Raw genomic sequence first — 12,377 nt, 5'->3', positions numbered from 1 at the left:
CTGAATTTTCTCTAACATTTTTAGGTTGAAAAATCAAGACTTTAGAAATGAACTAACATAAAAATTAACTGAACGGAAGAAGAAAGACTAATAATTTCGAATATTTATGCGGCCTTCCATCTTACAATTATATAGCTCAACAAATTTAATATAATGTGTTTTAGACTTCTTAGACATCTAGTAGTTGCTACATATCCAGGATTAAATCATAATTACTAAATGATACAATAGAATGCACATCTATTAACAGAAAAATAAAAGTTTTTAACGATTCACAGCTCAAGGGCGTTAACTGAATGTTAGTACTAGATCGTCAGTTGAGTGTTTATTGTAAGAGGTGATCAAATTAAACATTCGGCACCTCTGGTCCAGACAGTTGATGACATAGCACTGTATTGTTGTAGTGGCAATAGCGTAGTAATCACTGTGAAACATTTCCTGTCTTTGCAGGAATAAGATTTGAACCATGGCATTCACTATCTCAAATCCGTCCAAGTTGGACTAGCGAGCAGTTATCCAATTTCTGAATGCAGAGATATCCCGTCGGATGAAGGGCGTCCATGTATCTAAGACGATTGTCGTGGATTGGCACAAATGTTTTTCACCCAACAGCAAGCGCTCTTCCCCGTCCCGGCGGTGCATGTTGCTGCCACAAATCACAATACTGCGGTGGTCGCAACAATAGACGTACGGTATTCGAGCGATAATCACGAAACTGAATATATGCTATTGAACACAAGCAATAGTTAAGTACCTGGGGTGCACAGTGGGCGACACATAAATTATAATGAAATAACTTTGAACAGAGTTCCAACGCCAATATGCAGTAGAAGAACTGGTCGTCACGACGCCCCATGAAGTTTAAGTTCAAGGTGTCAGCTGACAAAGTCATGGTGTCGGTGCTTTTTCACTGCAGAGAACTATGACTGGTCGATTTCAAGCCATCATGGAAGTCCATCAAAGCCACATGTTACTGTGCTACGTTGACCCGTCTTCGAGAGGCCATCAAAGGCAAACGACCTGGAATGCTGTCGTCAAGTGATGTCTGTCCTGATGACTTGTTCCAAAGGTACCACTGTAAGATGCTGCGTCACTCACAGATCCGGCGAGTTTCATGTGTTCAGTCCACTGAAGAAGGCACTAAAAGGTCGTTGGTTTCACAGTGCTGCTGCGATTCAGAATGCAGACAGTGAGTACTTCGCCCAACAACCGACTGACATCTACCTGGACGGCATTCGTCGGCTAATGATACAGTGAAACAAGTGTCTGAACGCCTATAGGGATTACTTTTGAACTGCAAATACTATGCACAGTCCCATGTATGCATGTTTCTCCTGTACGCGTTTTGTATCAATACATCTACTGATGGAGGATATATAAGCTACGAATGGGTTTTATTTGATCCCTCCTTATACTTATCCTCATACATAGAAGTACTCCCCAAGGATGTTTCATTACTCATAAATTAGGAAGTGAAAAAACTCTTGTTACGGATATCAAAACTTATCCTATTACTTATATTCTATAGGATGAACAAGCAGAGAATTTCATACATTATGGCTTTTATGTAGCAACAAAATCCATTCAGGAAGCGTGAGTAGTGCCTCGAAACCGTTAACAGCTTTCGTGTCTTTTGGCTTTCTAATCTATAAGAATTTTCAGTTACTCTTACGATTAAAGCATGTTTAAATCTTACATAAACTCACCGGAAACCATGTTCAGATCTTCTGTATAATTGTGTCCAAGTGTTGTTAAAACGGACCTCCAGATTTTAACTCCTCCCCCTTGAAAGATATATTATGCAAAAATAAATACTTACTACATTAACATATAAATACAAATCGAAATTTTGAGTACGCTACTGGTTTCCGAGATAACTGAAGACATCATCATGTGTTTACATACGTCCAACTCTTTGTCTTTTTAAAATCTTAAATTTTACTAACCTTCAAAGCAGCTTGCAAGGGTTCGTATAGAGTAGGATATCCAGGAAATGTATACATAAGGGTGTGCGAAAGATCCACAATCAATTTCAGACACTCAGCGCTGGATTCAGTGTTTTCACGTTGTAGACTCTGGATTATGGATGGAATTTTACCTACAACCTGTTAAAAAAAAAGAAAAAGTAACATTAAAAAATAAAACAGAAAACGAGACTATATATATATATTAGCATCAATTACCCGCTTCCCTGGGTCAAATTTGATAAAAAAAGAAAAGTTTCGTTAGTCAGCCAATTTTTACTGTTACTAAAACACTCTCTGATATCTGTCATTTTCGTTCGTTTTTCTCTATATATATATCTCCCCCACGTTGCGTGGCTGAATTTGGATTTAAACGGCATCAACACTGTCACTGTTCATCTCAGCGACCCTGAAAACTATAGATCCGGAACTAATCGGTCATTGTCAATGATTTTTATATCTTCCCTTCCCCAATGTTGAGCACTGCGCGTGTCACTTTTCATCTCAGCGACCCGGAAAACTATGAATTCAACGCTGATATTGGTTATTTTTGATCATTTTTTTTATAAATCTCCCCCTGCCCCAAGTCGCATTGCTGAATATGGATTTAAACGGCATCGGAAGTGTCACTGTTCATCTCAACGATCCCGAAAACTATAGATTCGACACTGATATTTAATATTGGTCATTTTCGATAATTTCTATGTATCTCCTCTAGGGTGGTCCTTAATTTTCGATTTCCGAATTTCTTTGCTCCCAAACCTTAAATTGGTTTCATATCGGACCAAATGAACCCATAAAAAAAATTGGCTCAATTGATGAGTATTCAACCGGCCCCCAAGCGACCTAAACTTTTGAATGCATTTACAATATATACTATATGGCAAAAGTTTGGAACAGGCCCTTGTAACTTGCAAACGGCTGAAGGGAAAGGAACCATATCTTGGATAGGGGTAATCAAGGTAGGGTCACACCTGAAATTGAGTAGTGGCAGGATGGTGGCCATCTTGAAGTTCGTCATCTTGTATTCCGACCCAAAATTTTAAATAGAAATGGGGTCGTGTGACATATCCTTTTGGAGTAGTTTTTCGCCATAAACACATATCTGCCTTTATTTTGAACTTATCTCTGATCGTAATAATTAACATGTTTGGAACATAAATGTTTCGATGTAATAAAATTTAATGTTCTGTTGTTATATCTGTACACACGGAAGATTTGTAAGTTTGTTGAATAGAATTTCCTTGTTTGAATTAAACTACTGAAGAGAGATAAATATTCGTTTCTCTGTTTAGTGTAATTAAGAATAAGTAAATATGATTCGTTACCAATCCATTTAAATCCTTAACTAAGTTCCAATTCATCAATGAAAAAATATATTCCAAACGTTCCTTTATCTCATAGAAAAGGGTCTGATAACATGCATATCTGGCAACACTGAAACGATAACACCGCTCAGTCAGTTTGTCTGAAGGCTTCGAGTAAGTACGGCTGTGTTCCAGTGTGATTGTTAATTTTAGTATCTCGCATACAGTCTTGTGGAGTTGGTCATTAGTTTACGAAGTGGAAGTAATTCGTGTGATGCAATGGCATTATTTCCGGAGTCAGCTTCGCGCTGTTTACGCAAAGACTACGAATGCAACCTCACTGGACACATTACGAACCAAATTGTAGGTGCGAAACTGCCTTCAAAACGACAAGTGCTCAGTGTTTTCTTTTTCAATGTGCGTGTAGTTAAATTGACTATTACCAAAAGTGCTACTTTAGTTGTGAAGGAAGTTCTTGTGTTTTGGGAAAAAGCACGAGTTCCTACAAAATGAAGTGATCATTGCATTGAAAATGTTATACTACTATACAAGGAATGGTAAGATTTACAGAAAAGGTTGCATAGAAAAACTGGAAAAGGTTGCACAGAAAAATTGGAAAATGTGGAAGAAAGTAAACGAGCGACATTTATTTCTCAACTAGATGATTTGTTTGAGATTGTCCATGAAAATGCGTTAGATATGATGGTGAACAAAGAGGATAAGCAATTTTTAGTAATGCAACATATGAAAGGACGACAAGATTCTATGGCTGGTATTGATCATAAATTCAAAGTAACCGAAGAAAGAAAACAGAAACGCAAAGAGAGGCAGAAAGAAGAAAAAGAACTCACGAAGAGATGGTAGGAAAAGTCGTGGTTTCGTTAAGAACGTTGTCTGGCAGTGATACTGAAGATATAGATTCCAATTCCTATGATTCCACTCCAGATACCTAATCGTGCTTAAGTGTTCCAATATTGGTAAGTAAACCAAGTACCTCGGGTACAGAAGGTACTCTACACATTTTAACTCCATGCCTATGCGAAGGCATTAGACAGATGCAAAATCAGCGACCGCAATGTAGTTAATCTTTTTAGTGGCTGCAGCAGAAGCTTTTCACCGTAACATTGAAAGCTTAATTACTAACCGCTTTTCCATTCGGCTTCGCAGGAAAGAAATGCGGGAGAAAAGGCCAGCACAAATTAAAGGGACATTTGATGTTGATAATTCCAGCTGCAAGTAGCATAGAGAAGGTTGACAGACTAGCGATATTTGTAACTCTTAACGGCAAAGAACAATTATTAGGCATCTCTCAAATACCATAATCAACAGGAGAAGTACAAGCTACAGCTGTTTACGAAGCAGTCGAGAAATGGGACATAGAAGACAGAATACAAGCGTTATGCTTCGATACAACTGCAAGAAAGACGGGCAGAATAAATGGTGCTTCTACAAGCCTTGAAAAGAAGTTTGATCGTGATTTACTGTACCCACCATGCCGATATCACATATTCGAATTAGTTCTTCAAAGTAATTTTCACATTAATGACGGAATTCAAAGTACAACTTCCGGGCCTGATGTATTTTTGTTTAAAAGATTTAGGCAATCCTGGTCGTCTATCGACAAAAGCAATTACCGAACTGGGATAGATGATGTTCCGGAAGATGTCCGTGTCACTGTGCTGGAATTTATACAACAGATACACCAGAAACATCATAGAGATGACTATCGCGAATTATTAGAATTGGCTATGATCTTCCTAAGCGGCACCCTTCCACAAGGAGTTTCATTTCGCATTCCCGGAACTGTGAGTCATACTCGATGGATGGCAAAGGCTATATATACGTTTAAAATATATTTATTTCAAGATCAATATGAACTAACGATAAAAGAAAAGAATTTAATCAAGAGACTATGCATTTTCCTTGTCCGTGCATTTACAAGCTTGGTTCCTTGCACCATTGCTGTGAAAGCTCCGTATCACGATTACAAGTTTTTACAGAAATTAATCGAATACAAGGAAGTAGACCCAGAAATTAGTAACTGTGTTGTGAAAGAATTCGCTAACCACTTATGGTATGGATCACCCTAATCTCCTCCTTCCCCCAAGTTGCAGGACTAAATTTGATATTATATATATATATATATATATAGTGGCGGATCCAGGGGGGCTATAGGGGAAACTAGAAAATACGAAAACTAGACCGTTCAAAAATTTTGTCCCTTGATCCAAAAACTAATTATTGGCCAAGATCGCAATCTTTCGAGGTTTTTTTTTTATTATTTATCATTCCTAAAATTCTTGGCCAAGATTGCAATCTTTTGATCCATTTTTTGGATCATTCCTAATTTTTGTTCATTTACTGTTTCTATTTGTTCATTACGATCTGGGACAGTACCGGGCTTAATCTTGATCCTATACTCAAGCCTTCTTTTACCCTTACCAACTTCTCCCTATTGGTTACATACTATCATTTTTCAGTCTTTCTTCCACTGTTCTTCCTTCATTTCTTCTATCATTCTTCAAAATATAATCCCTTATGCCTGGAGACATCGCTTTAACATCTACACTAAACATCAACGGATTCCTCTTTCTTATTCCTACTTGATCTAGCATTCCCACGTCTTTTACTGTATTCGTTACTCTATTACTTTCTTGTACTTTTATTTCTTCTTCCAAAGGTTCAAAGATATTCTTTCTACAGACCATAATCGGTCTCACTCTCTCTTTATTCTTATGTATTTTCTGATAGAAGGCAATTATATATAGCCGAAACTCTGACAGATTTGTAATAACAAATGTTTGCTTTATTCAGATGTTAATAATCGAATCTGTGAGACAAAAAAGTAACAAATGTTTGCTTTGTTCAGATGTTAATAACTGAATCTGTGACACAAAGTAGTAACAAATGATTGCTTTGTTCAGATGTTAATAGCCGAATTTGTGACGCAGAGTAGTAACAAATGTTTGGTTTGTTCAGATGTTAATAGCCGAACCTGTGGCACAGAGTAGTAACAAATGTTTGCTTTGTTCAGATGTTAACCGAATCTGTGACACAGAGTAGTAACAAATGTTTGGTTTGTTCAGATGTTAATAACTGAATCTGTGACACAGAGTAGTAACAAATGTTTGCTTTGTTCAGATGTTAATATCCGAATTTGTGACACAGAGTAGTAACAAATGTTTGCTTTGTTCAGATGTTAATAGCCGAATTTGTGACACAGAGTAGTAACAAATGTTTGGTTTGTTCAGATGTTAATAACTGAATCTGTGACACAGAGTAGTAACAAATGTTTGCTTTGTTCAGATGTTAGTAGCCGAATTTGTGACACAGAGTAGTAACAAATGTTTGGTTTGTTCAGATGTTAATAGCCGAACCTGTGGCACAGAGTAGTAACAAATGTTTGCTTTGTTCAGATGTTAATAACTGAATCTGTGACACAGAGTAGTAACAAATGTTTGTTTTGTTCAAATGTTAGTAACTGAATCTGTGACACAGAGTAGTAACAAATGTTTGCTTTGTTCAGATGTTAACCGAATCTGTGAGACAGAGTAGTAATAAATGTTTGCTTTGTTCAGATGTTAATAGCCGAATTTGTGACGCAGAGTAGTAACAAATGTTTGGTTTGTTCAGATGTTAATAGCCGAACCTGTGGCACAGAGTAGTAACAAATGTTTGCTTTGTTCAGATGTTAACCGAATCTGTGAGACAGAGTAGTAATAAATGTTTGCTTTGTTCAGATGTTAATAGCCGAATTTGGGACACAGAGTAGTAACAAATGTTTGGTTTGTTCAGATGTTATAGCCGAATCTGTGACACAGGGTAGTAACAAATGTTTGGTTTGTTCAGATGTTAATAACTGAATCTGTGACAAAGAGTAGTAACAAACGTTTGCCTTGTTTAGATGTTAACAGCCGAAACTGTGACACAGAATAGTAATAACAAGTGTTTGCTTCATTCAAATGTTGTAGCTGCCATTCTTGTATGTTATTTACATCCTTGAAACACTTACTATCCAGCCTTCTATATTAGCGATACTCTTAGCTCTTCTTTACGATTCCCATTAGTCATTACTGATGCTGAGTACATGTCCCTCAGAAACAGATAAGAAGACGGCGCCATACTAAAAAAAAAAATCAAGACTGACGAAGGTGCGCAGGTTCGATTCCCGGTGGGAATACTCGGTCAAAAAATGTAAGAACTTTTTCAGGTCAACCACCCTTACTGAAGTTTTCCTGGTTTTTCCTCATTCACACCAATGCCGGGATGGTTCCTAACATATAGATCCCAGGCTGCTTCCTTTTCCTTGGATAGTGTGAGTGCCGAGGAACGCCATCTCTCATACGTGGCCATAAATGCTGAAAGCCCAGAAATATAATTTCTGAAGAACGGTGTGCGAAAGAAAAAGGCTGTCCACGGAAGAGCGAAATGTGCAAGAGATCTCTACTGAATTTCTCGTTACGATGCTACTGGCGCTAGAAGGAGATGACACTACTGCAATAAACCAACGTCATCCAGGCATTAGGTTCTGACCGCTCGGCCCCGTAGCTGGTGGCTCAATGTAACCAGACGCGGCCATATTTTTTTTTTAGATGTACTGAACACGAACAAGTACTAGGAAGAAAGGGAGCAAAAATTTCTTGCGTCTAAAGGGGGCGCAAAAATTTTTTGGTTCAAGTGCGTTTCTGCCTGCTCTTTATATATACCCTACGTTTTCAACGAAGGGAATAAAGTGAATTACCAGGGGGAAAATGTACAATATTATTAGTAGAACAACCGAATAGCACACAGAAAGCGTAACACTTCTGACGTATGATTGCTATCTTGAACATGATTTTGGTTGCCTAAAGGTTCAGATAAAACTAATTTTAAAAGTATGATTTTATGTAAATAAAGGATAACTATAAAGGTTACTATCTGAAGAAACCAAGTGGATAGTTGAAACTATTACACGTAATAATTACTGCGGATGGCAAAAAAGTTCAACACCTGTGCATTGACAGCTTATCTAATGTCAACTTGAATGCATACGAAGTTGTCTGTACACAAATGCTGTTTTCCCACAAAATGTGATCTGATTCAAACAAAACGAAATTTTGTTCCAAACACCACTAACAACCGCAATAAATCACTATATCAGAAGTTACGGATTAAGGAATTATAGATAAAACGTACTACGACGAACTATGCACATAACAAGCATAGAGGAAAAATCCTGAATCAAATACACACATGATCTAACTTCTTATACTTGTATTATTCATATTCCTACCTTCTACATAACCACACAAAGGTAAAAGAAAAAATGAATGAAAGAAAAAACTGACAAAATTTAACAATTATCACTCACAGGTCTAGACGTTACGCTGCCCTCTTTCCGAATAAAGTATCGCTCTTCTCATTTCTCTCACGAAGCCCCGCCCATAGATCTAGAACGTAGGCGTACAATGAAGTCTCAAACCCCCCATAACATACGAATGTTTATTCATTTCTTCTGCACATGTACTCTCATTGGCTGCAGCATTAAAATGACGTGTAAGAAAGGTATGTGAGAATACGTTATCAGAATAGTTCTCACGGGTGAGGTTCAAACGTACTACATTAAAACAATAACGAAGAGTGCATTGAAATGTCAAACGAAAGAAAATGCAGAAATGAAACGAAATGCACTTCTTAAAGTGCAATGCATAAAATAAAATTAATATCCTCAAACTTAGTTCATAATAAAGATTACTATACACGTTAATAATTTTTACAATGAACGTACTGATTTGCTCAGCGAGTAGTTTAAATCAGATATTTGTTAAAACAATGTCAGTCAATATTTCAAAGATTTCCATTGCATCTGCTTTCTGGAATCTCAGGGCTCATAGCGGTCTGGTCCATTGTAAATAGTTGAAAATTGACAAAAGCACACGAAAAAGTGACCAAAATCTTATCATGCCCCTTTTTCCTTTGTCAATTTCTCCATCACCTCTCTCTTTGTTTGTTGTCTTGTTTCATCTTTTCTTCTTTGAGCTTCCTCCTTTCCTAGGTTTACAAAGTATGCTTTGTAGTTACGGTAAGCAGAGTTAGCAGATGTAAGAAGCTTCTGAGTAAGCAGAACCAGTTCTGGCCTATTTCCGAATGTCTTCATCCCAGACATTATATTTAACTTAGCATTTAGAGTTCTCAAAGCCATGAAATAATCAAATTCATCACCTATTCTTAAGAAGAACATACAAGAAGCATAACCCAAGACGAACATGATGAACCACACAAACACACAACGTTGAGCGGAGCGTTAACTATTACGAGAGAAAACTAAAGACTATTATGATAGAAGAAAGAATAGACACAGAAAGGTTCTCAACCTCACCTTGAGAGCTTAAGCATCCACTGTGTTTTAGAAAAAATAAAAGCTGAAGTGAGAATAAAGCTGACTATTTCACATGTGACAGCAAGGATTGAAGCTTTCACAAGAGTAATGTGTAACAAGTTTCTGCCTTTTTCCATTTATTTTTATATTTTTCTTAGAAAACTGACAATGCAAAACATAAATCACACGAAAAAGTCACTTTACCTCCCAAAAAAGTAACTTTTAGTGACAAATTTGAAAAAAAAAAAAAAAGTAACTTTTAGTTTAAAAAAAGTGACTCGCTGTGAGCCCTGGGATCTGTATGGATACGACTATTATTTAGAGTTGAAACAACACTAAAAGCCAACATTTATGAATGAGAAAAACTCATTTTTTCACTAAATGATCCCTATCCATACAGCTTCTTAAAAAGCAGTAAAAGTGGTGGTCGTTAAAATAGCGACTAACGTTATTTTAACAACTTCCGATATATATATATATATATATATATATATATATATAAGTAATAGGACTGATTTTATTCCGCCATGACTGTACTTCGGAGCGTGCGCGCACCGACTGGATCCGGTAAAGGGCGTTCCTAGCTAACGAACGAGCGGCTGATCAGTTGTCTCCGAGCACACGGAGAGTCAGGACAGGCTTTTTCGCGCGACGTGTTTCTGTGAGTGGTGCAAGCCGAAAATGCAGCGTTCGTTAGAGCAGAGGTACGCGATTAAATTCTGTGTTAAACTCGGTAAATCTGCGACAGAGACGTTTGATATGATCAAGCAGGCTTACCCAGATGATGCTTTAGCAAGAAGTGGTGTGTTTCGGTGGCACAAGGCGTTTTCGGAGGGCCGGGAAGAGGTCGCCGATGAAGACCGTGCTGGAATACCTTCGACTTCGACAAACACCGACAATGTGACTCGTGTGCGCGAAGTTTTCAACTCAGACCGTCGACTAAGTATTCGTTTAACTGCCCAGATGTTAAATTTACCAAAAACTGTTGTTCATGAAATTGTGACGGAGCATTTGAACATGCGCAAGGTGTGCGCGAAGATTGTCCCAAAAGTGCTCACTGACGACCAGAAATTGCGGCAAGTGGAATTGTGCCAAGAAAATTTGAGCATGTATGAAAGTGACCCCCAATTTTTGAATAACGTAATCACAGGTGACGAATCATGGATCTTTGAGTATGATCCCGAGACAAAGAGGCAATCTTCCTAGTGGCACACGCCGGCGTCTCCTCGCCCAAAAAAGGGAAGAATGAGCAAATCCAAAGTGAAAACGATGCTCATTGTCTTTTTTGACATCAAAGGCATCGTCCGCCATGAATTTGTTCCTCCTGGACAAACCGTCAACGCCAAGTTTTACGTGGAAGTGCTCGAGACTCAAACGAAGGTTCAATCGGGTCCGACCTGACATCGGAGCCGACTGGAAGCTGCACCACGACATCGCCCCGGCTCACACCGCCTTTCTTGTCCAAGGCCGGCATCCCAACGCTTCCGCAGCCGCCCTACAGCCCAGATGTGCCCCCCCGGACTTCTTTTTGTTTCCTCGCCTGAAACACCCGATGAAAGGCAAGCATTTTGAGACAGAGGGGATCCAAGAAGCTTGCACCGCGGCTCTCAAGGCTATTCCGGAGAATGACTTCCGTGACACCTTCAATGCTTGGAAATCGCACTGGCAGCGCTGCATCGACGCAGAAGGAGCCTATTTTGAAAGTTTTTAAAGAATTGTAACGATTTGCTCAATATTTTTTTTTTTTAAATCGACTCAGTCCTATTACTTTCCGGACAAACCCTGTATATATATATATAACTCAAGAACCTCAAAATTGATTTCAACTTAGTGTTGAAGGCTTTATTGTAAAGAATAAAATGTCTCGTACACAATTTACACTTATAGGCTTCATGCTTTTCAAAACGTTTATTTTTAAATTATAAAATTTCGCGGCATACTCCATGGGACTGTGCAACACACCTGAGTGGAATCACTGTATTAATTTATTATTTTCCATTTATGTTTTCATTTTTAAACTCTTCTCCCCCTATATACTTTTCATTCTACATTATCTCCCATTCTTCTTCATGGGGCACAGTGGCTCAGTGGTAGAGTGCTTACCTCTGGTGCGTGGGATCTCTGGTTCGATCCCGGGCCAAGTAATGGACATCATGATGTCCGTCTGTTTTCTTGGGGTACTCCCGTTTCCTCCCACATTTTCATTCCAGCAATTGTTTCATCATTCACTTGCTTTAATCATCTGTCTCCCTTGGCCTAAAGGGCATAAAAGTGGGACGTTAAAGATTTTCCATTCTTATTTATTATTTTTCAGTTATTATTAATTATTTTTCGTTAATTTATATATTTTCATCCAATCCCTTTTCCCTATATTACACAATCTCTTCCCTTCATATATTGTTGCTTCGCCCTTCTGCCTCTTACCCATTCATTCATTTCATAGTTTACTTTCCTCCATTGTTGCCTTCCTTGTCATCAGTCTGAACTTCCATCCTGGTAACAGTATCAGGTGATCTTGCTTCTCAACATGACGCGTTATTTTTCTGTACTTCTCTCCTTCTTGAAACTTTCGGCTCTTCCTTGGAGACATTTTTTTTTTTTTTTACGCAGGATAAAATGAGGAGAAAAAGTATTTTAAAAAATCAAGGAAATAAAAAGGAACGGAGTCTCAAGGGTCGAGCAGTGCAGAAATCATCTTGAAATGAAATTAAATGAAATCTTTGAATTTTACGTCCCACGTTTATGCCG

General features: G+C 38.1%; 1 protein-coding gene across 2 annotated transcripts in view; it reads right to left on the bottom strand.

The window, feature by feature from the left end:
- LOC145662287 (ubiquitin carboxyl-terminal hydrolase 35-like) overlaps positions 1-12,377 on the bottom strand; it is a 75,312-nt gene that overhangs the window by 39,608 nt on the left and 23,327 nt on the right. For both annotated transcript variants that reach the window (XM_081727696.1, XM_081727695.1), the window contains one exon: positions 1,947-2,105. In XM_081727696.1, the coding sequence (XP_081583822.1) occupies positions 1,947-2,105 (159 nt within the window). The remainder of the gene's footprint in view (positions 1-1,946; positions 2,106-12,377) is intronic.

Source organism: Thermobia domestica, chromosome 10, assembly GCF_964235325.1.
Source record: "Thermobia domestica chromosome 10, izTheDome1.hap1.1, whole genome shotgun sequence".
Lineage (NCBI taxonomy): Eukaryota > Metazoa > Arthropoda > Insecta > Zygentoma > Lepismatidae > Thermobia > Thermobia domestica.
Note: the sequence above shows the minus strand (reverse complement) of the source record. Positions and strands in the feature narration are given on the sequence as shown.